Below are 25,705 nucleotides of genomic sequence, written 5' to 3'. Positions count from 1 at the left end.
AACTGATGTTGATGATGGATGCACAACTCTGAATATGCCAAAAATCACTGAATTGCATGCTTTAATGGGCGAATTGTAGGCTATGTGAATTCTATTTCAATAAAGCTTTTAAAGGTTATTGGTTAAATGAAAAAAAAAAAAAGATTTCATTTATAACAGCATCCAAAAGAATAAAAAATATAAAAATAAATGAGGTGAAAAGTTTGTATACTGAACAATATAAAACATGGCTGAAAGAAATTACTGCTATTGTTTAAGTAGGCTCCATGTCCAATGTGGGGCTTGAACTCATGAGCCTGAGATCAAGAGTCACATGCTTTCCTGACTGAGCCAGCCAAGCACTCCTTCACTGCTGAAAGAAATTAAATGAAAAGACATCCTGTGTTCATAAACTGTAACACTTAATATTGTAAGATGGCAAAACTATCCAAAATGCAATCCCTTTTCTCAGAGAAAGCCAATTCTCAAGCTCATATGGAATTACCAGGGGCCTTGAGTAGCCAAAACAGTAATGAAAAAGAACAAAGCTGGAAGACTCCTATTTTCTGATTTTAAAACTTACTATTAAGGCTACCTTAATCATAATAGTGAGGTACTAGTATAATAGAGACACATAGATAAATGTTATAAAATTGAGTCCAGAAATAAACCTGTGCATCCATAGTCAACAGATTTTCAGCAAGAATGCTAAGACCAGGGGCACCTGGGTGGCTCAGTGGGTTAAAGCCTCTGCTTTCGGCTCAGGTCATGATCCCAGTGTCCTGGGATCGAGCCCCACGTCGGGCTCTCTGCTCCGTGGAGAGCCTGCTTCCTCCTCTCTCTCTGCCTGCCTCTCTGCCTAGTTGTGATTTCTCTCTGTCGAATAAATAAAATATTTAAAAAAAAAAAAAAAAAAAAAGAATGCTAAGACCATTCAGTGGAGAAAGAAGAGTCTCTTCAACAAATGGTTCTAAGACAACCAAAGATCAACATGCAAAAGGGGTGCCTGCGTGGCTCAGTAGGTTGAGCAGCCAACTCTGATTTCGGCTCAGGTCATGGTCTTGGGGTGATGGGGTCAAGCCCTGCATCAAGCTCTATGCTGGGAATGGAGCCTGCTTGGGATTCTCTCCCTCTCTCTCTCTGTCCCTCCCCCACTCACATGTACACATTCTCTCCCTCAAAACAAACAAACAAACAATGAAAAACAATTAAGTTAGACCCTACTTCACACAGTATATAAAAATTAATCAAACTGAATCAACAACATAAATACAAGAACTAAACTGTAAAATTCTTTAGAAGAAAACAGAGGTAAATCTTCATGATCTTCAATTTGGAAATGGATTCTTATATATGACACCAAAAGTATGAGCAAAAAAGGAAAAAAAATGGATAAATCTGACTTTTTCAAAATTTAAAACTATGTTTATCAAAGGACCAAATCAAGGAAGTAAAAAGACAACTATAGAATGGGAGAAAATATTTGCAAATCATATTTGATTAAGGGTCTAGTATCTGGATATATGAAGAACTCTTATACAATAAAAAGTCAGACAACTCGGGCCCCTGGGTGGTTCAGTTGGTTAAGCAACTGCCTTCGGCTCAGGTCATGATCCCGGAGTCCCAGGAGCGAGTCCCGCATCGGGCTCCCTGCTCAGCAAGGAGTCTGCTTCTCCCTCTAACCTTCTCCCTCTCATGATCTCTCTCTGTCTCTCTGTCAAATAAATAAATAAAATCTTTAAAAAAAAAAAAAAGCCAAACAACTCAATTATAAAATAGGCATATGACTTGCAGATACTTCTCCAAAGAACATAAGCAAATAGCCAATAAGTACATGAAAAGATGCTCACATTCTTAGTCACTGAGGAAATGCAGTTCAGAACTACAATAAGATATTACTCCGTACCCATTAGGTTGGCTATAATTTAAAAAATAAAAAGTGCTAGTGAGACTGTGGAGAAATTGGAGAACTTATACATTGCTAGTGGGAAAATAAAATGGTTCAGCCACTATGGAAAACAGTTCAGCAGTTCCTCAAAAGGTAAACATGCAATCATCATGGTCATATGACCCAGCAATCTCACTCCTAGATACATACCCAAAAGGAATGAAAACAGGCACATGCGTATTCATACCAGGAATATAAGAAATAGCCAAAAAGTGGAAACAACCTAATGTTCACCCATAGATGAAAGGATAAACGAATTGTGCAACAGACATACAGTGGAATATTATTCAGCCAAAAAAAAAAAAAGTAGATGCATGCTACCATATGGATGAACCTCAAAAACATTAAGTGGAAGAAACCAGGCATATAAGGTCGCATTGTATGATTCCATTTATATATTTATTTTTAAAGATGTAGACTTGTTTTTATTTATTTATTTTTAAAGTAAACTGTACCCAACATGGGGCTTGAACTCATGACCTAAGATCAGGAGTCACATGCTCTACTAAGGCAGCCAGGCGTCCCACTTTATGATTCCATTTAAATGAAATATTCAGGGGCGCCTGGGTGGCTCAGTGGGTTAAAGCCTCTGCCTTTGGCTCCAGTCGTGATCCCAGGGTCCTGGGATCAAGCCCCGCATTGGGCTCTCTGCTAAGTGGGGAACATGCTTCCTCCTCTCTCTGTCTCTGCCTATCTCTCTGTCTACTTGTCTGTCAAATAAATAAATAAAAACTTAAAAAAAAAAAAAAAACTTTTCTAAATGAAATATCCAGAATAGATAAATCCACAATGACAGAAAGTTAACTGGTGGTTGATAGAAGGGGAGGGAATTCACTGTTTAATAGGTACAGGGTTTCCTTTTAGGGTAATGAAAATGTTTTGGAACTAGATACAGGTGCTGTGAATGTATTAAATGTCAGTGAATTGTTTAAAGTGGTGAATTTTCTATTATGTGAATTTCAGTCCAAAAAAGTTTTTTTAAAGTTAAGATATACTCAAAATCAAGTACAGAATTTTAAAACCTTACTTTTTAAATGTTCAAATATATCAAATTCATTTCATTTGAAAAAGTCTAAGGAAAAAAATGAGCCAGAAACAGATAGATCTAGCCAGTAGTTAATATTTCCTATTTCCCCAATACCTATACTTAGGTCAAGATTTTGTACAAAGATTTTAGATAATATCTGGAAACACCAACTCTCTGAACATAACTGAATTAACACAGAACAGGCAAAAAAGTGTGTAATGAAAAATATATGTCAGAGTCAAAGTTATTAAGTATATGTCCCCAATAAAAAAGAAATTTCTGTTCTCCTTTATGAACTTTTTTTTCCTTATTCCATGTTTTTAATGAGTTAAGTGAACTGGTTATCCAATTCAAAGTAGGTTAAAAGATGACAAATTAAAGGAAAAGGGTTTATTAAATAGCATGTTGACAGCACCAAGAAATGATGGGTAATACCTTCTCCAGCAAGAGAGAGTGCATATATACCAACAAAAAACCTTTAAAGAGAAGTTATAAAGAATCACAAAAGCACTGTAGTCTGGAACTATTTATCAAAGGAACAAATTGTAAACATCAGTCATGTATTTAACCACAACCACAGTTTTTCTTTTAAGATGAATAGAGAAGTTTATAAATCCTTCCAAAGACTGGCATTAAAAATAGTTGTTTGGGGGCACCTGGGTGGCTCAGTCCGTGGGACAGCTGACTCTTTCCATTTCAGCTCAGGTACTGATCTCAGGGTCCTAGGATGGAGCCCTCCACCAGTTCCCATGCTCAGCAGGGAGTCTGCTTGAGAATTCTCTCTTTGCCCACATATTCCCCCCTCTCCCACTCCTGCTTTCTCTAGTAAATAAATAAATCTTTTTTAAAAAGCTGTTTGAACACAAGAATAATTCTTGGGTTTTGGGCAAAGTTATGAAGATTGTTTCATTTCCCAAAAGTGATTAGAAAAATAATTTATTGTATATTACAACTTCACAGACTTTAGCCAATTAATTGTGATTTTATTACTTCACTTGTAAGTGCAACTGCATTTTCCAAAGCCATGAAAGAGATTTCAACTTTTGCTGTTTTGGTACCTGTGGTTATTTAGATTTTCTCTAATGGGCTATGCCTGCAATTCCAATAGCAGCCACTAGCTCCATGTAACGCCAAGAGCGCTCTACTGATGTCACAAGGCTCCACCTCCAAGTCCGGGCCCCACCCCTTACGCCCTTCTGAGTGAGCCAGTCCCTGAGTCTGTTTCTTCATAGGGAAAATAACATGTACCCTGCCCTCTTCAGAAAATTGTGGTGAACTTTGCAAGTTATCACTGTGCTGATAAAAGTTAAAAGCACTCTTGTTACATTTGCTCTGAGTACATTAACTCAGCAGACAGGCTCTCTCCAGGTGGGACTGAGAAAATAAAACAAAACGAGTCAAGCATGCTTCTTCCTTGAAAATATGACTGACCAAACAATAGCCAAATTTCTTCCTTTATTTATCTTTTTAAAAAGATTTGAGAGAGAGAGGCACAAGCACAAGTTGGGGGAGGGGCTGAGGGAGAGGAAATTTTCAAGCAGACTCCCAGCTGAGCACAGAAGGCAGGTCTTCATCCCACAACCCTAAGATCATAACCTGAGCCAAAGGCAGACACTTAAGTGAGCCACCCAGGCCCCCTTCTTCCTTAATGTAAAGTTAAGTCATGTTTTTTATTTCTTTTTTTTCCTTTTTTAAAAGAAATATAAAAACGTTAGTACAGACAAGCCCCATGTGCCTTGAATCTCAACTATTATTACCAATTGTTTCTTAGTCTAGGATACTTTCCCAGAATCGTGTCTTCTTTTGAGTCCAAATCTTCAGGTTATCCATGCCCTGTCTTATTTATAGGCTTGGTTTAATTATAATAAAAATTTCCTCATAAGCCAGTCTTTAATTATTGGCTTTTGGTTCAAGCCTCACACAGGCTCCTTATCTTACTTCCCGGGACCTTTCCTTGATAAGAAACTTCACCTCCACAGCTCTCTACTCTCAATGGTGACAGAGGAAGCTGATCTAAACTTTGGGAAACTCAATTGCAGTAAAAGATCCTAAACCACCGAATTCCAGTAAAGCATTCTAGCATCCTCTGATCAATGCTCAATTATCACCGAACAGATGTTTGTGAAACTTCTCCACTGTCCAATACTTTCACACTCACCCTTTCTTTCCTATTTTGTTCTGATCATGTCAGCAGTTTTCATAAAGTTATTCAATAATTTCTTCATTGTTATTTAAGTTTTCACAGCTACTCCCCTAAAATGATAGATACTTGTGCCTGCTGTGTAAACTACAGTAAAAACAAAAGTTACACTTACAAAACTTGCCATCTTTTCAGACACAATACAGCTGACTTCCTTTAAATGAACAAATATTTACCCAAAGAATAAGGTGATTTGATAATTAAGCTTTTTGTTCAGAGGGAAAGACAGTTTACAAATTTTGGAGCTTGGAGAAAAGGTGTCCCCCAAATCACAGTCATCTAAAGAGACCCAAGCTATTATAAGCAGGTCCGCATCGTGTCAGAATGTAAACCCTTTTCTAATCCTCCAGTCATTTCTTGTCTAATTATTTTAAGAGTCTTTTAGTTGTACTATTTTTAAAGCAGAGCAAAGGGACACACGATTTAGCTGGAAGGTTTTTTAAGCCACTGATGCACTGAGTTTGATAAAAGTTAATCCCATATAAAATTGCAACTATAATTTTATCCTGATGCTTTTCTTAGACTAGGCAGAAGTCAGAAGACTTTTCATCAGGAAAGTGACGAGAGGAGATAGATCTAGATAAAGCCTATCCGAGGCAGAGATCATCTAACAAGGGCAGTTAACAAGTATTAACCTAATTCAAGCCTGGAGCTTACCTCTACACTGAGTGTGCCATAAATAATGAAGCATCGTACCTCTTCCTTTTGACAGAGAGTATGGTGGTCACGGTGCCTTAAGCAGACAATGTTTTTTCCCTTGTCTGTTTAATTTTCATCCATTTTTTTCTGTCCTTGGTCAAATAACATATTATCTATTTTTATGGTTAAGATGATAACACACAAGATCACTATACTCTAGCACATATGAGGACTAAGAAAACAACAATCAAAAGTACATTTTGGTCTTCTCATTACACTCAAACTTTTACTAAACTGAAGTTCAAGTAACTGAACTCCTCAAATGGCCAGATCTTTGTTGTTGTTGTTGCAGCATTTAACTTTTAGGAAAAGAGTCAAATGATAAGCTAATTTTAGGGATATATTGAAAGAAAGTCTAAAGCATGAAATGGAATCACTATTTACATAGATGACCTCCCATATATTTTCTATTTACTATCCTGGACAATGAGATACTAGGAAGAATACAGTGATCCCCAAATAACAGTAAAATCGTTCTTCTAAAATTATGTTATATTGTGAGGCAACTCGCTGGCTCAGTCAGAAGAGTGACCATGTGACTCTTGATCTCAGGGTCCTGAATTTGGGTGTAGAGATTACAAAAAGTAAACAAACAAACAAACTTTAAAAAAATACATTATACTATACTTTCTAAAAAAATTGACTGTCTTTTTTTTTTTAAGATTTTATTTATTTAAGGGCGCCTGGGTGGCTCAGTTGGTTAAGCGACTGCCTTCAGCTCAGGTCATGATCCCAGAGTCCTGGATCAAGCCTCACATCAAGCTCCCCGCTCAGCACAGGGCCTGCTTCTCCCTCTTCCTCTGCTGCTCCACCTGCCTGTGCTCTCCTGGTGTCAAATAAATAAATAAAAATCTTAAAAGAATTTCTTTGTATTTATATGAGAGTGAGAAAGAGAGAAAGCATGATCTCTCTGATATAAAGATATAGATCCCTATATCTATACCTATATCTTATCCCAACTAATTCCCAGGGGATAAAATGCTTTTAATTTTAATATTTTCCTGAACTCCTCTTATTTTTTCTACCTTGTCTTGCCAGACAGTGAGTACTGTGAGCAATATTTCTAGAAGCTGTAACCATACAATATAAAAGTGAAAAGGAAGAACTGAAATGAGCATATTTATGAATAGCTGCTTATTTTTCTAACATTCACTTTCGTCAGGTTGAAATTATTGTTGTATCCTGTTATCTAGCTATGGTTGTGATGTGGGGAAGGTGGAACGGTAGAGAGATAAAGGGAATTCGATTTTAGAACTATAAATGAATATGGGACTAAATACATTTTAATGAAGAATCAAATCAATGTTCATTTGTATTGCCTGAAAGAATATTTCCCAACTATTTTCCACTACCTTAAAAAAAAAATAAAATGAACAACAGTTCCACTGTTCTTAAATTAGTACTACCATGAAAGATCTGAAGATTATAAAATCAAGAAAATTGCTCTTGTGGTTAAAATCCTAAACAGATACAAATGAATAAATTCCCAGGCTTCTTAAAAACTCTACTTGTTTTCTTCATTAATCAAAGTTCAAAACTCATGCCTTCATCATACATGAAATAATTGTTTTTTTCCACATATTTAACAAGGTGATTTTCTAGTTACAGCAAATACTTCTTCCATTTACACAAATGCTTCAAGAGCAAAACCATTTCCTTTTTTAATATAGAAAATGATTTTTCCCTTTTTTACTTATAAGGTTCCCCTTAACAAAGGCCACACTTAAGGATTTAATGGATTTCCTTTTAAATTATGTTCTTCATTGGGGACCAAGGCACAGAGGGTACCTAACTACGTAAAGGTATATAACTCATAAATATACACTCTATATTTTTAAATTGCTTAAATACCATCATGCCTGTTACATTTTATTCTGAGAAGTGCTATTTAATATGCATAAAGTAAGATACTTTTGTTATTGTAGAAGAGAACGATCTGGCTATAAATATGTATGTGGTATTAAGGATAATGGAGTTTCCTCTATTCATTATCCCATATCCAATTATCTTATACTCAAGAAATAGAAAAGTCTCAATGGAAAAACAGACAATAAAGATAATCAGGACCTGCAGAAGAGGAATTAAAATGGAGTGACAATTTACAGCGCTCACGATTCACAAATAGTAGAGTGGGAACGCTTGGGTGGTGTGAGATGCTTTGAACAGGTGGAACCACACCTGCATACACAGTGGCTAAATCACAGCGATTCAGCTCCATCAGGGAATGCAGCAAGCACGGCGACAGGCCCACTGCTTCTTCCACTTCTTCTTGTTTGGATGCACATTCAGACTCTAGAAGCCCCCCCAGTTCCCACAACAGCAGTGCAACCAGCTACTGCTTTGGAAAATCTCTCAGCAGAGAATTCTCCTGGGGTCCATTTCATCAGCCGGATACTGCCAGCTCTGCCAGGGAACAGGTTCACGGAAGGCTCCCTATCCAACAGCTCTGCCCTCAGCACTTCAGGCATTCCCCATGGTGTCTCGCTGGCCTAATTATAAGATGTGTGTTTGTTCTCAGGCTTATCTTTCTGTGCCTGATGTAACTTCAAAAACATAGTTTCAGCAAAAGAATAAATTGTAGTAATTAAAATAAATGATAACAAATATCTCAAGACAGTCTCCATCAGATTTGGGAGGCTGCACTGTGCCAAGCTGTCCTTAGAGGCACGAACTCCATGGCAGGCCACCTGTCACTTGCCCAGTTAGAGGCTGGGAAGAAAGCTGCTGATCAAAGAGGAGCCAGAAGAACTACTCCAGTTGTGGTTTCTGCCCTGAAAGCATGACCAAAGTTACTCCACTGGAAAGTGAAGATGAGTGTAATAATGCCTCCCTCAAAGGATTGCTGAGGACCAAAATAAGCAAAAATATTCAAAGCACTTAAAAAATGTTTCACACAAAATAAGGGTTCAAGTAATATTAGCTCCTCTTACCACAGTTTTCAAGTTCCCTTAAACAGTAGAAAATTTCGTATTATATCTTCTTTAGTATAGGAAATTCTATACTTAACTATTTCCTTCACTAACTAGGTTTTGTTTTTGGTAACTTTTCTTCTTTTTCTTTCTTTCCTTTTAAAATGAATTATTAGATGGGATGTCTGGGTGGCTTAGTCAGTTAAGTGACTGCCTTTGGCTCAGGTCATGATCCCATGGTCCTGGGATCAATTCCCACATGGGGCTTGTTGTTCAGTGGGGAGTCGGCTTCTCCCTCTGCCTGCCTCTCCCTTGCTTGTGTGCTCTCTCTCCATCTCTGACAAATAAATAAATAAAATCTTTTTTAAAAATTAAAAAAAAATAATTAGAAACCATTTTTTAAAATTTTAAAATAAATTATTTCCTTTTAAAATAAGTTATTAGAAAATACCAACACTTCAGGCCTCTGGGTGGCTCAGTTAGTTAAGCCTCTGCCTTTGGCCCAGGTCACGATTTTGGGGTCCTACAATCTAGCCCTGCATCAGGCTCCCTGCTCAGCAGAGAGACTTCTTCTCCCTCTCCTTCTGCTACTCCTTCTGCCACTCTCCCTGCTTATGCTCTCTCACTCTCTCTCTCTCAAATAAATAAATAAATGGAGCGCCTGGGTGATTCAGTCGGTTAAGCAACTGCCTTCAGCTCACGTCATGATCCTGGAGTCCCAGAATGGAGTCCCACATTGGGCTCCCTGCTCAGCAGGGAGTCTGCTTCTCCCTCTGACCTTCCCCCCTTATGTTTGTTCTCTCTCTCTCTCTTTCTCATTCTCTCTTGAATAAATAAAATCTTAAAAATAAAATAAAATAAAATCTTTAAAAAAGAAAGAAAATACCAACACAGATTGCTTTTCTTTAAGGAAATGACAATGGCTTAATGGAAAAGTAGTGCAATGTGATGGAAAAATGCTAAACCAGGGGCAGAAGACCTGAACTCTAGCTGGGACTGTCACTGCCAGTTGCCCCATCCAGGGACTAAGACTAGAGTAGGGTACAGTGAAGTCTGCATTCTAGTAGTGGGTGATGTATTATACAAATATTATATAATTTTAGATGTAGTCTTCATTATTAAATAGGATTCATTTTTCTTCATGTTATCATAGTGTAATACAGAATTTACGTGTTCTTTTCCTTACATTGCCATTCAAACATAAATCTAACTTCAAAACAGGTAACTGTCATTAAACTAAAAAACGTCAAATATGTACCTGATTAAATATTATCTATAAGTGTAAAACAGGGGTGAATGATAAGGTTATTTTCTAGATGATTCACACCAAACTCTGGGAGGAAAAGAAAGAATATTGTAATGGATATCTTAACTCTCAGAGTTGCCAGTTAACAAATGTCCTCATCAGGACCTTCCCCCTTAGTCTGGATGCTGTCCATCTTTGGCCCACTCCATCTCTGAGATGGTGGGAGAAGGAAGGAAGTCCATTATACTCGGGGATAAAGTAAACATAGGTAAAGCATCTAGTACAGTGCCTGGCATCCAGTCAGTACCCAGAAAACAGCTATCATTCTTACTATTAATGTGTTACCATCTCAAACACAGAAGAAACAAAATCCAGAGACATTAAGTTGGTTTGCTTGGTTCACACAGGTAGTGTGCAGGGATTTGAACCCAAGTTCATGTGGCACCAAAAGTCCACCTTGTTGCCCACATAAGCTCACTTTGCCAACTACAATTGAATCTAATGGTACAAAGTTCAATTGGCTGAAAATTCACTTGACATCAAAATGAATTTGTCAAGTCAAAGTCTAAGCCAGCTCCACAACTCTAACACAACTGAACAAAGGCAAATTGTTTTTATATTCACAAAGAAAATGAGCTGCTACCAGCCAGCATCAAATCCTTGTATACGTTCTTAGCCTGCTCAGTTAAAGCTCATTCAAAATGATGTAATTAGGGGCACCTGGGTGGCTCAGTGGGTTAAGCCACTGCCTTCGGTTCAGGTCATGATCTCAGGGTCCTGGGATCGAGTCCCACATCGGGCTCTCTGCTCGGCGGGGAGCCTGCTTCCCCCCCTCTCTCTCTGCCTGCCTCTCTGCCTACTTGTGATCTCTCTCTGTCAAATAAATAAATAAAATCTTTAAAAAAAAATGATGTAATTACACTGTCCTAGTTATAAATCTAACCCCTACATTCATTTTAATGATCTCACCAGGGCAATCTACTATAGAAAGGTACACAAACCCTGCATGGAAAAGTTATGCCTAATACATGTTGCTACTTCTCATATGTGATTTGTGACATACATCGTTTCTTCTAGTGAAATTAGCATCTTAGGCTAAGTCATGAGAATTTAAATTTCCTCTGGATATTCTGTCAGCCCATTAAAAAATAAATATAAGTGATATTTATTTATGAACAAACTGTGGAGAACCAAACAGGAAAATATTTGCTAAACCAACATACTGTTAAGAAAGTGATATGAGGAGTGCCTGGGTGGTTCAGTTGGTTAAGCATCTGACTCTTGACCTCAGCTCAGGTCTTGATCTCAGGGTCAGGAGTTCAAGACCTGCACTGAGCTCCACACTGGGCATGAAGTTATTTAAAAAAAAAAAAAAAAAAGTGATATGAACAAAGAGCTTCTTAATAGGGAAAAAAAAACCCACAACGCAAGGTGTGTTTCTGATAAGAAGAATGAAATACAGAGCTCAATAACTGGCCAGTGAATTTGGCTAATGCATAAGTAGAAGTATGAGTCATCCATTCATTCAATGAAAAACTGTCACACACCTATTACTTGGGCACAAAGGTACTATCTGATAAGGAAGATGGGTGTGGATCTACCATAAGAGGTATAAGGAAGGCATTCCCACTCACAACCTCCTCCTTTTCCCCCTTGAAAGGAGATTTTCCCTCAAGAGTAAGGTGTTCCTAGAGTGCTGGCTGGCCCAGTTGGTGGAGCATGCAACTCTTGATCGTGGGGTTGTAAGTTCAAGCCCCATGTTGGGTGTAGAGATTACCGAAAAATAAAATCTTAAAAAGAAAAAAAAAAAAAAAGAGTAAGATGTCCCAATGAGGAAACAAATACCTCAAATGTCCTTTCCTGAGATTTGAAGATAAAGACCATTCAAAAAGGACATTTGTGGATGCAGGTGGGGAGAGGCAAATTATTCTCCCTCAAAATACGAAGGTCTTGAATTGTTCACGAATGTTCTATTCTTCCAGCACCTTCATCTGAAGAAGGAAAGATCAGAGAAGAAAGGTCCTGTTAAGCTGAGAGCAGGGGAAAGACTGCCTCATCTATGAGAGGCTTCTAGGCCCACAGCTTGGCTCATAAACGAACTGGCAGAGAGGGTATCCATGAGCCACCTGAAACTGTATGCAAAACTCTGCATTTTTGTCAGATTCTAAAGGGGTCCGTGACCACTATAACTTTAAAAGTCAAAGTTCAAGCATTAGTCTGAAAGATACAAACTCAAATTCTGACTCTTTTACTTATTAGCTGTGTGATCACCCAGATTAGGCGAACAAATCATCCAATTTTTCAGAACTTCTGTTTCTACATTTTAAAATGGGAAGGTAATGCTTAATTCCACGTGAGGATTAAATGTGATAAGGCATATTAAGCTTCCAGCACAATAATGTTCATCCACCCAGGAGACCAGCAGAAAGCCACTAAAACTTTCGGTATTATAAGGAATGAAATCTGAAACTTTATACATCAAAGGCAATGGCAGAACTTAGTGAGAGCCCAAAACACCATCAGTTCCCTAGGTCCACCATTTTGTAATTCAACTCACAAACCTCTGCACATGAGTACATTTATGCTTAATTCCATATGGTGATGAGACTACATGAATGTGGCAGACTCAAGGACGTCTCTAACATCTCTGAAGTGAAAAATCCAATACTGGGAGAAAAACATCACAGACTATCAGCCCTTAAATTTATTAGAAATAAAGCGATAGTTGGCTAATACTCCTCTTTAAGTAAACAGGTTTCTAAATTCCGTAATAACTTGTATGATGCTACTTGTGTTAAAATGGATAACATTTACATGTATTAATAATTCCTCTACTTATTTATATAGTTGGGCTTTTTCTTAACTTTATTTCTTTTTTTTTAGTAATCTCCACACCCAACATGGGACTCAAACCCATGACCCCAAGATCAAGAGTCACATCTTCTTCCAACTGGGCCAGCCAGGCACCCGTATATTAGACCCCTTTCATCAGGTCTTAAATATCTAGACCAGATGAAAAAAGTAACAGAAAATCTGGAGCACCTGAGTGGCTCAGTCTGTTAAGGAACAGACTCCTGAGTTTGGCCTGGGTCATGATCTCAGGGTTGTGAGACTGAGCCCTTGTGTTGGGCTCCACACTCAGTGGAGAGGCTGCTTGAGATTCTCTTTCTCCTTCTGCCCCTCTTTGCTTCCGCTCACTAACTCACGTTCTCTTTAAAATAAATAAATCTTTTTAAAAAAGTAACAGAAAACCTAAAAATCAAGAAAAATCCTTGCTCATTTTTTTTTAAAGATTTTATTTATTTATTTGACACAGAGAGAGATCACAAGTAGGCAGAGAGGCAAGCAGAGAGAAAGAGAGGGCGAAGCAGGCTCCCTGCTGAGCAGAGAGCCAGATGCAGGGCTGGATCCCAGGACCCTGAGATCACCACCCAAGCTGAAGGCAGTGGCTTAACCAGTAGAGCCACCCAGGTGCCCCAATCCTTGCTCATTTTAATCAGTTTTGGATTTTGGAAAGCTTTCTTTATCTAGGTGGAGAGGCCAATCTGAAATTTACATTTGCTTCAGATGGTCCAATAGATCTAACCAAAATATTTACTGAAACTTATCTACACATCAATTTTATCTGATTTATAACCTACATACCTGAATAAATAAACATTCAGCCCAAAAGGCTGAAAAGTTTGCAGGTATTATACTTTTTCACCTTATACATACTCCAGTTTATTTTTAGAGACCAACTGAAAACAGCTAGTGCAAAAGGAAATAGGCATGAAATTCTTGAGGTCTACTCAAGTAACAGTCAAGATAAGGTCAGTGGATATTTGGAATACCTAAGACACTAAATTAAAATAAAACACTCTGATGGCCAAGAACACTTTCTAAAGTTGTGCTTTAGAGTAATGGTTTGCATTATATACTTGATCCCTCTCTATACCAACAAGTCCCTCAGCCAAAAAGTTTCCCCATCAGCCAGAAAACATTACGGGAACAATCTATTCAAAAGAAGCTGAAACTCCCCTCATATAGCAATCTTACCTCAGGGAGTCCCTAAAACCTGATCATTTTCTAAGTGTTTCAGAAGAAGCCACAAAGTGAAAAAGAAAGAAAATTCTCAAGAAAAAGGTACTTTTCTACCTATGGTTAAAGCTTTGTAAATGTTCAACTCTATGCAACAAATAAAATCATACAACAAATAAAGGCTGACTTAACTGAGTGGCTGCCTGTGCTTATCAATGTAAATTCAAAACAAGAACCTTAGTTTTTAAACTAAGTAGACATTTATTCAGCAACAACGTACTGTAAGGTACAAGGCACTATTACAGACACAGGTGATGAAACAGTCCTACCCTGATAGAGCTTACATTCTAAAGAATAAAAACTTGACATATGTGTGATACAATTCAAATACAATTAAAAAAATTTTTTCTGAACATCTGTGATAAATCACCACAGAACAACCAAATATTAAAGCCTAATTATAATCTTAAAATGAGAGACCACAGGAAAAACTTGGAAATTTTGCTCAATTTTCTACCAAATGGCTTAGTATTGATCTTAACCTTAAAACTGTAGTTATGGGGGTGCCTGGGTAGCTCAGTGGGTTAAGCCGCTGCCTTCGGCTCAGGTCATGATCTCAGGGTCCTGGGATCGAGCCCCGCATCGGGCTCTCTGCTCAGCAGGGAGCCTGCTTCCCCCTCTCTCTCTCTGTAGGCCTCTCTGCCTACTTGTGATCTCTCTCTCTCTCTCTGTCAAATAAATAAATAAAATCTTTTAAAAAAAGATATAATAAAACTGTAGTTATGTATGTGCACTACTTATGCAGCCAGTGAGAATCCCCCTTTCCCTATACACACACAAAACACTCAAAAGTAGCCAGAGTGTTATAAAACTAACACATAATGTATCACAGCAAAAACATGAAAAAGTCATCTTTAGAAGAATTTTAGAAGGGGCTCCTGGCTGGCTCAGTAGGTAGACCATGTGAGTCTTGATTGTGGGGTCATAAGTTCAAGCCCCATTTTGGGGATAGGGATTACCTAATAAATACAAGTTTGTGGTTTTGTATTAAAAGCCTCTAGGCTTGGGGCACCTGGCTGGTTCAGTCCTAGGGTATGTGACTCTTGATCTCAAGTCCTCAGTTTGAGCTCCATGTTGGGCATAGAGATTACTTTAGGGGGAAAAAAAAAGCTTCCAGGTTGTTTTAAGTTCCATTTCCTAACTGGACATTTAAAATTTTAAAAAACAAAAAACAAAAAACCACCAACCACATGTGCATTAAGCTGAATAAAGAAAGACTTTAGGATAAAGGAAGTTACCCTGTACAAGAAATAATAATTTGCAATGAATCTAATTAAGACCCATGACAATGTGACAAAAATATGATTATCAAATGTAATACAAGATTTAAAAAGAATACTTAGGGAAAAAAATAAGAAGAATGCTTAGGCAAACATGGGTGGCTCAGCTGGCTAGGCGTCTGACTCTTGATCTCAGCGTTTTGAGCTCAAGCCCTGCATTGGTCTCCACGCCCGGCATGGAGCTTACTTAAAAAAAATAATGGGGCACCTGAGTGGCTCAGTTGTTAAGCGTCTGCCTTCGGCTTGGGTCATGATCCCAGAGTCCTGGGATTGAGCCCCACATCAGACTCCTTGGTCAGCAGAAAGTCTGCTTCTCCCTCTCCCTCCCCCCCTGCTTATGTTCCCTCTCTCGCTGTGTGTCTCTCTCTGTCAAATAAATAAAATTTAAAAAAAAATAAAACTACAAATAAAAAGAATCCTTCAGAAAGATATACCCTAGAGAAAAAAAATAAACCTTAATACAAAATTTCATAAGTCTTGTTTTATTTGTTTCTAATCATAGGATGACAAGAAGTGGGAAGAAATAGGCTAATAGAGAAGTAAAAACCTACTAAAGTTCTGTTGGTTTTGAGGGGGAGGGCATTGAGGCAGTGACCCCGTACAAATCAATATCAAGTGGCATGAAAAAGACGTTCAAATATGATGCTAAATTACAACGGTACACTAAAATTTTAACAGTTCAGTAACGTGAAAAGTGCGATTATCAATGGCCACTACACTTGTTTTTACTCTAAGAACATTTTATGAATAAACATTGCTTTTTCCATTTATTAAGAGAACACAAGATATTTACAAAAGAATCAATCTGAAGAGAAGCTGGTCAGTTACCACAACATGGAAATGGGAGTCATGAATTACAGCAACAGGAATGAACAGTCATCCTTGCTGAGAGCTTCTCACATACCAAGTCCTCTACTAAATGTTTTTCATGTAATACTGAATCTTCAGAGCCACCACCAAGTAGATACCTCTATTACTATTATCCCCAGTCCACAGATGAAAAACAGTGGACCTGAAAAATTCAATTCCAAATGTAATTGAACAAAATCACTTTTTTAAAAAAATGTTTTTATTGGGACACCTGGGTGGTTCAGTTGGTTAAGCAACTGCCCTCGGCTCAGGTGATAATTCTGGAGTCCCGGGACTGGACTGAGGCCCGCACTGGTCTCCCTGCTCTGCAGTGAGTCTGCTTCTCCTTCTGACTCTCCCCACCGCCAATACTCTCACTCTTTCTCTCTCTCTCCAGTAAATAAAATCTTTGGGGGGAAAAATGTTTTTATTGTAAAAGTTCCTTTTTCAGTCTCATGTTGGTTTTTTGCAGATAAAAAGCCTCCACCTAGTTGAACTGTTATAAATGAAGGAGAGATGTGCATAAAGTGGACAGGATGGTTGATTTATGAATTATGTGATGATGCTGTTTATCACTTGGACTGGATCACATAGCAACTCGGTCACATAACTGATAAATGGCAGCACTGAGGTCCAAACACAAGTTTTTCTGTTTCAACTTGCAAACGTCTTAACCACTCTATTAAAGATTCTTCTCAAGAGGCAAAAACAAGCAATACCCAACTAAGGACTGCCCAGAAAGGATACCCAGACTCAGAGGAACTTGTCTGGTCCCGGAGGCAACACCCTTCCCCTTTAGAAGAGAAGGAAGGTTTTCAGGGCAGCTTCACTCTCTGGTTCCATGCTCACCAAGCAACTTCTAGTTAGCTCTGGCTCCCATGTGGCCTGCCTATAGGGAGAACATGGCCTGGCCAGGGAATACATATACTTGGGGTCCTTGGTGGTTCCAATATCGCATTGCAAATTACTAAATGGCATCTTGCTTTTATATATCCTTCTCAGTCAGCTGGGGTAGCACAGGTCTTACTCCCAAAGACAATAGGTTTTTGTTTTTGGGTTTTTTTTTTTCCCTTTAAGATTATTTATTTATTTATTTTTCTTTATTTTAAAGATTTTATTTGACAGAGAGAGAATAGGCAGAGAGGCAGGCAGAGAGAGAGGAGGAAGCAGGCTCCCTGATAAGAAGAGAGCCCGATGCTGGGCTCGATCCCAGGACCCTGGGATCGTGACCTGAGCCAAAGGCAGAGGCTTTAACCCACTGAGCCACCCAGGCACCCCAAGATTATTTATTTATTTATTTGACAGAGAGAGCGAGTGAGCATGTGTGTGCAAAGGTAGGCAGAGAAGCAGGGAGAAGGAGAAGCAGGCAGCCTGATGCAGGGATCAATCTGACCTGAACCGAAGACAGACGAGGGCAGCCAGTTAACCAACTGAGCCACCCAGGCTTCCCTATAGCATGGGTTTTTAAGCTGAAGCACCTCACTCTAAACTGTGTTGATTACATCAAGGTGACCCTGCCCAGCTGACACCCTCTGGTCTCACCACCTCCATAGGAGCTCTGTAACATACACCTTCCAAACTGGAGAGAAAATTTTCTAATTCTCCTTAAATTCTACAAAGGCTTTCACAACCTCTCTTGAAAACATGTCATGAAACTCAGAATGAATAATATGCAGAGAATTTCAAGAGCTCTGGGGCTGTTGCTATAATGAACAGCAATATTTTCCTGTGGGGATAATGTTCCTCCATTTTTGAAAGTTACTCTTCACCACTCAACTATGGTGAATAGAAAAAGTTCATATAGGCACACCTGGGTGCCTCATTTGGTTAAGCTCAGGTCATGATCTCAGGGTTCAGGTCATGATCTCAGGGTCCTGGAATCAAGTCCTGCGTCAGGCTCCCTGCTTCTCCCTCTCCCTCTCCCTCTGCTGCTCCCCCTGTTTGTGAGCTCTCACTTGCACTCTGTCTCTCAAATAAATAAAATCTTAAAAAAAAAAAAGTTCATCTAAGTTAACTAATTGGAAATAAGTACCTTAACCAGTTTGTAGTTTCTTAATGTATTATAAAATATCTTAGACATTCAAAAAAAACTATGAAGACTAACAAACATATACCCACACAACCAGCTTAAGAAATAAAATACTAGGGGGGTGCCTGGTGGCTCAGTGGGTTAAAGCCTCTGCCTTCAGCTCAGGTCATGATCCCAGGGTCCTGGGATCAAGCCCCACATCAGGATCTCTGCTCCTCGGAGAGCCTGCTTCTTCCTCTCTCTCCCTGCCTGCCTCTCTGCCTGCTTGTGATCTCTGTCTGTCAAATGAATAAATAACATCTTTTAAAAAAGAGAAATAAAATACTAGGGATATAATATTAGCTAAAGCCTCTGGGCACTGCTGTGATGGGTTATGTATAGCCTTTATAATTTTTATTACAGAAGTAAATAGGATTCGATTAAGCCAATTAGGACTTTTTCTCCCCCAACTGAAATGTGGGCAAGTAGCAGAGTCTATCTGCCAAATTTACATACTATGATGATTCTGAGTCTGACTGATGAGAGAAGAGTGCAAGATAACAACACACCAACAGCTCTTGGTATGAATCTCGTATGTGTGGCCACAAAGGCAGAACAGGTGTCACCCTGACTCAGAGATGTTCTGAACCGTCATTGGGTCATTCAGTTAGATTAGGCCTGGGGCTTGAGCCATCTGTTTATATGCGACAGAGCAGAGCTTCTAGAGCTTTACAAGGAAGAGTCTGCTACACAGACTAACTTCCTAACCATGACTGTCATTAAATACTGGAAATGTTGTGATAATTTGTCCAAGGGCAAGACACTTCCCATGGTTCATGCCTATCCCGTCCCAAAGCACTCTACTCTTTGGTTAAAAATCAGTCTCATGGGGCACCTCGGTGGCTCACTGGGTTGAGCCTCTGCCTCCGGCTCAGGTTGTGATTTCAGGGTCCTGGGATCGAGCCCCAGACCTCCACATCTGGCTCTCTGTTTAGCAGGGAGCCTGCTTTCCCCTCTCTCTCTGCCTGCTGCTCTGCCTACTTGTGATCTCTCCCTCTCTGTCAAATAAATAAATAAAATCTTAAAAAAAAAAAATCAGTCTCATTAGATACCCACAGCTTTATGAAGGTGCTTGTTCCTGGGGACGGTAACCTCGAACAAGCGATGATAACGTCTCTGGACTTCTTGACTAACAGAGAAGGAAAGCAATGCCTGTGGGTTCAGTCCGGCCTGTATTTACTGAGCACATTCCAGGTCTGGTACCCTGGGTACAAAAATAAATTAACCACAGTTCCTCAAGGAGTTGATTCTGCAGTGGCTGTATGCAGACGTGGTATGTGAAGAAAGAAGAAATGAACAGGAAAAAAGAACCAAAATTTTAAAAAAGGAAAAATGGGTGATGGAAGCAGAACAAGCAGGTCTGGTCACTGAGGCCAGCTCTCCTGGTTTACGTTCTCCTTGGTGCTCCATTCCAGCTCCTTCCTAAGGCTCGGCCTCCTCTATTCAAACCCAGGGGTCTGCTACGTCTTCTTTCTCTCTCCTAGACAGCCTCATGCCCTCTCCCAGCTTTGATGAATTGACCTAGGCTGATGATTCCCAAATCCTTCCCCCTAGCTGAGCTCCAAGCCCGCACAGGCCTCTGCCTGCTCAACATTTCCAAAAGGCATCTCTGTGTACTTCCAGAACTGATCTCACCACACAACTCTCCCTACCCCTTCAAACCTGCTCTTCCTTTTATGCTTCCACTCCATGTTACAGGCTCCACCATTTACTGGAAACCTGAGTATCAGCTTGGACCCTCTGGCTAGTGCTTCTCCACACTTGGCAGGTAGGTCCTGAATTCCTGTAGATTCCAGCCACTTCTCTCCATCCCCCTCCAGATCCAAGGGACTACCATTTGCAGCACAACTACTCCTTTTTACTAATTCTCCAGAAGACCTACTCTTCACAAAAACAATCATACCAACCCCCCTGTTTAAAATCCTTCACTAATGGGGCACCTGGCTGGCTCAGTCTGGGAAGCATGAGACTCTTGACCTTGGGGTCATGCATTCAAGCCCCACATCAGGTATAGAGATTACTTAAAAATAAAAGAGATAAAATAAAATCCTTCACTAACTTCCTTACTACTTTCAGGACAAACCCCAAACCTGGCATTATGTGGCCCTGTTCTCAGCCTTTCCTCTCCCCACCTAAAGCTCCAGGTAGATTGCTGGCCTCATGCCTGCAGCTCCTTTATCAGAACAGTCTTTTCCACCTTTGGGCAAGTCTACCCTGCACCATCCCTTTCCCCTCTGCTACCTGTCCCTATTGTCTATGGCACCCTCTACTTTCCCTATCGTAGCATGAATCAGCCTGTTTTCTTACTGGTCTCAACACTAGCATAAGCTCCTCCTACATATGTCCTTGGCACTTAACAGGTCTTTAATATCGAATAACCAAATGATTCTGAATAGTCTCCAGGGGTACAGTTTATCTATTCCTAACTTTCTATGAACTACAATAATGGGACTTCCAGTTAGGAATATAACGTAGGCATTTACAGGGAATAACCAGTTCCTCCATCTTTCTCTTACCCCAGAGTCAAGCAGCCAAAGACAGGAAGGGTCCTAACTTTTAGTTAGAGCCCTTTTCTTCACAGGCCATACACAGCATTTTAAATTTAAGACATTATATGGGTCCTTGAGGATTCTACAACTTCCTACAGATGAGATTAGGGGTTTTTCCAGGGCAAACCTCCCTATGATAACTATAACAGACTGTTATTAGAAGCTTTGGCTTTGGGGCACCTAGCTGGTTCAGAGAGAACATGCGACTCTTGACCTTAGGGTTATGGTTTCAAGCTTCACATTGGGTACAAAGACTACTAAAATAATACATAATCTTAAAAAAAAAAAAAAAGGTGTTGGTTTTACATGCACTTTAAATCACACAACCACTCTTGAGCATCAGGCACCACTGTTATCCCCCTGATTCAGAGGAGGAAACTGGAGCCCAGAGAGTGACATAACTCATCCAAGGTTAAACAACCAATTGGTGAGGAAACCAGAATTCAAACTCAGACAATAAGTCTTTACAATCTTGGCTTGTTGGCCTGTGCAAAACAGTCAATGAATGTTGAATGAATGAATGAAATCACTAAACTGTACTAGATCAGGATGACACATTTGGGATTATATGAGAAAGGAAAACTTGGGGGGCACCTGGGTGGCTCAGTTGGTTAGGTGTCTGCCTACAGCTCAGGTCAGGATCTCAGGGTCCTGGGATTAAACCCGAGATCAGGCTCCCCGCTGGAGTCTGTTTCTCCCTCTCCCCCTTCCCTCTGCTCATGTTTCTCTCTCTCTCTTTCAAATAAATACATAAAAATCTTAAAAAACAACAACAACAAAAAAAAAGTGGACAGTCCTGAATGCATTACTATTTGATTTTCGACTCCCTTTTAAGGGAACAAATATAAGCACTTTCAAAACTCAAGCACTATTAGGGATCTTAGGGGGCACACCCAAAGAAAGACCTTTTACTCTGAATTCCTTCTTCACAGAGAGAGGGGCTTGCAGACTCAGACATCACCGCCAGGGACCTACTTAGAAAACACAGAGCCAGCATGCATTAAAATGTCTGGGAAGGGGCACCTGGGTGGCTCAGCGGGTTAAGCCTCTGCATTCGGCTCAGGTCATGATCCCAAGGTCCTGGGATCGAGGCCTGCATCGGTCTCTCTGCTCAGCGGGGAGCCTGCTTCCCTCTCCCTCTCTCTTTCTGCCTGCCTCTCTGCCTACTTGTGATCTCCTTGTCTGTCAAATAAATAAATAAAGTCTTTAAAAAAAATGTCTGGGAAGGAAGAAGGCACGAAGTGAGGCTAGAGAAGCCTGTAGCCTTTTTGAGGGGGGCTCACCTCCCGCAGCTCCAGTCTTTGGGCCACAGCTTCCAGGCTCTCCTGGCCAGTGCTCTCCACAGACAGCGTGAACTCCACAAACTCGTTATTGAGCAGCTGGATCCGGGCAACCAGGCAGCTCTTGCTGGACACTGTGTAGCGCCGGGTACGTTTTAGTTTCAATCCAAACGGCAGTGGCATCTTCTTGTCCCTTCGAGCGTGGTGGAGAGGTCAAGAGGGAAAAGCACCGCCACCCGTGCGGCGGTGGCAACAGGCGGGAGAAAGCGATCCTGTCCGGACGGGAGGAGTACGGTACAGTCTTGGGCTGCTCACCCAGCAGCGGCTGCCGCCATCAAACAGCAACCGTGTCCCCAAAGGCCAGGTGAAGGGAGCATCCACGCCAGTGCTGAAGAAAAGAGGAACACCAGTTACAGGGGCAATAACAACTTCCGAACAGAGTTTTTATTTTTACTCCACGCCACCCCCCCCGCCGCCTCTGAGTTTTTAAAAATAAAAATCAGCAAAGAGGTACCCAAAGACTAAGCTCTCCCTCTCTCGCGGAAAAAGAAGACAGGAACAGGATCTGGGAGGCAGTGAGGAAGTTTATCATGGCACTGCCTTAGCCCCTGGGTCAGACTCCACCCCTCATTGAACCCTACAAATAGCGACCACCACCTACGGCCATCTTCGGGATTAAACTGGACAGCGGCTGGCACTACCCAACCGCCAAATTTAGTAGCTAGCATTAGTGCTTCGACGTTGAAGTTTTGTTTTTTACAGTTAATTTTTGGCTCCCTAAGACGCCAACTGTCGGGGGTTCTTTAGCCCTTAAGGGCGATAACTGCAAAACACCTCGAGAAGCGCTCGGTAAAAGTCCAAACCCCATTAGACCCATGAACCCTGAACCCAAAGGGGAGGAATCATCCCGGTTAACATATGGCAGCTGTGGGTTTCAAGCGAGGTGAAACGCTTAACAAGCATGTGTACGCCGTTTCTGCTTTATAAACATTAACGTCACCAAACTGATGGGTTGATTAACAAGTCATAAAGACCCTACAAGAGCTTGTTACCCGATTACCACCAAAAGCAGGGAAATTCTGGAAAGGGTGGCCCCGGCTTCCCAACGAGTGGGGACGCCTAAGAGGCGGTGGGCCTTCACCTAAGGAGGGCCGCGGCCCAGAAGCGAAGGCGGGCGAAGCCTTAAACGCCATTCTAGATTAACAAGGGGCGGACCGGGCTCAGCAAGCCCATGAAGTAAGGGAAGAGCAGAGAACTCGGGCTCCGACTCCCCCAGCGTCCTCCCGGCCGAAAAGCCCGCGGCGTTGCCCGGCCAACGCGCAGCCTCAGATATATCCCGGAACTCTAGTTCGTTCGCCGCCACGTTTCCGGACGGACGCGCTAGCGAAGGACGGGTCCCCGCTGCCCCCGGAGGGAATGTTTAAAGAACCCAGCTCGAGACCTACGGGAGGTGGAGGGGTCTGGGCGGGGTCCGTTTGGTTCCTTGTTTGGAACCTCAGGACATCCCCCCCTCCGCCGCCCATGCGTGATTTACAACGTTTTTAAACACACGTGTTGATGGTAACTCCTGGGCTGGAGCAAACTGAGCGTGAGTGGCGGCTGGAGGTTTTTACACTAGGTGGTTCCCCCCAGTTAACGAATCAACAAAATCCCGGGAGGGTTCCCACCCATTGGGGTTTTTTCGTTTTTGTTTTTTCTGAATAGAGGCGGCCCCAGAAGACGAATCGTTCAGCGAGGTTCGGCGGAGGCTGACTACCCTGAACTTGGGTCGGGAACCGCGCGGAGGGGCCGGGTCTGCCCCCAGCCCTCTCTTCTGGGAGACCCAGAACCCAGCCTCGAAAGCGGCTTGCTCAGCTTCACGCGGGGATGGGCTGAGCTGGGAAATGGATCCCGGGTGCCTCGTTCCCAGTCCTCCGTTCTCCTGACTGCGTCTCGGTTTCAGAGATGATGGGGGCGCACAGGGCTGGAGTAGGCAGAGCTAGAGAATTGCGTGTAGCCATTTCACTAGGTTTTGCCAAAGTTTAACATTTTGTAACTCCATTCCACAAAAGTGTATTTGTGTCTCTGAGTACAAGGCAGCGTAGTGGGCAGTGCGAGAAATCTAAGACGAACCCTAAGCCGTCGCTGCCCTTAAGGAGATTACATGCATGCTATAATTACATACACGGCTGTTACCTCTAGTAAGGACCACACCATGGTTTTCTCTGTTTCTGTGTTCCTTGCTTTCGCTGTTTGTGTTTTGGTTTGGTTTTTTGCCTTTGGAGTTCTGGTTATGCCCAGGTAGCCAGAAAAATAAAAGTTAAAAACAAGGACTAGAGGAAGAAGGCCAAAGGGAAAAAACTAGACTACTTAAAGCGCTGTTTTAAACAGCATTTTTGCTGAGTACCTTCTATAAGTAAAAGCATAAAGGAGGTAATATAAATATTTTAAAAAGATATGGTCTCCACCTGCAGTTTTCAGTGCTCTTTGCTATGTCAGTTTATAAATTAGTTGAGGCAAAATGAAAAAAAAAAAATCAAGAAATGAGAACATTAGGGTGCCTGGGTGGCTCAGTGGGTTAAGCCTCTCCGCCTTCAGCTCAGGTCTGGGATTGAGCCCCATACCAGCTCTGCTCAGCAGTGAGCCCGCTTCCCCCTCTCTCTGCCTGCCTCTCTGCCTACTTGTGATCTCTGTCAAATAAATAAATAAAATCTTTAAAAAACAAAAGAAAAAGAAATGAGAACTTTAATAAGCTTTTGACTAGAAAATTGTCTAATAAGCTATCAGGGTTTGTATAATACCAATGTTAACGGATTATATATATATATAACATACCACATCGCATATTCTATTAAATACCTTTCATGAGATGAGGTGGTGGATTTCAATTTTACATACAAATTATGGTAACAAAATTAGTGTGATGAAGAGACAAGATACTGCATTTCTGCAGAGGAAAGAGGAGTATTTGTATTAAGTGGTCAGGTATGGTAGACTCTTCATTACAAAGATAGACCAATGCCTTGAAGGCAGTAAGTATTATACTATATAACTTAATTATTAACTTAAGCTCTGATTAAGCAAATGCAGAGTAAAACTTTCAGTTGTTCCTGAGATTTGAAATGTTTTACTGCATCAGAGATAAAGAAAAGCCAATGTTTTCTCTTTATTTTGGTATATTTTATAATGTAATAGAAAAAGTTGAGGTGTGAATGTGGGTGTGGATATCAGGGTGCATTTCCCCCCCCAAGATCTGTCCACGAGAACAGCTTGCTTTTTGCTTATTTATATAAAACCTACTGTGTTAAAATAATACTGTTTAATAATTTAGAAAATTTATCAATGATTTACACCTTTTAATTTTCTGTTATGTAGTTTTCACTATCAAATCATGCCAAAATTAATGTTCAAATGGAGTAGAAATTGAAGTTGCTTTTTAGGGGGATTGTTTCATGGAATAAAATAATATGAAATAATTTGAAAGTTCTGAAATTATAACTTTTCTACTAAACAGGTAATTCATGATTCGCTTCTGAAGGAAAAACTACCAAATACTTTCTCTACAAAACCATTCTGTTATGTAATAAGAGATACAAGTTAAATTCTGTTCCA

The 25,705-nt window shown here is 40.6% G+C and overlaps 1 protein-coding gene across 2 annotated transcripts in view; it reads right to left on the bottom strand.

Moving 5' to 3' along the window:
- PTPN21 (protein tyrosine phosphatase non-receptor type 21) overlaps positions 1-25,705 on the bottom strand; it is a 76,268-nt gene that overhangs the window by 49,334 nt on the left and 1,229 nt on the right. Inside the window, exons 1-2 of one of the 2 annotated variants that reach the window (XM_046008179.1) lie at positions 22,118-22,215; positions 11,854-11,999 (exon numbers count right to left, since the gene is read on the bottom strand). In XM_046008179.1, coding sequence (XP_045864135.1) covers positions 11,854-11,892 — 39 coding nt within the window. In that variant the 5' untranslated portion in view covers positions 11,893-11,999; positions 22,118-22,215. Of the gene's footprint in view, positions 1-11,853; positions 12,000-22,117; positions 22,503-25,705 lie in introns of those variants that run through there. The other variant, XM_046008178.1, reaches the window with a different exon arrangement.

This window comes from Meles meles, chromosome 6 (assembly GCF_922984935.1).
Source record: "Meles meles chromosome 6, mMelMel3.1 paternal haplotype, whole genome shotgun sequence".
Classification (NCBI taxonomy): Eukaryota; Metazoa; Chordata; class Mammalia; order Carnivora; family Mustelidae; genus Meles; species Meles meles.
The sequence above is the reverse complement of the archived record's forward strand: the minus strand, read 5'-3'. Positions and strand labels throughout refer to the sequence as shown.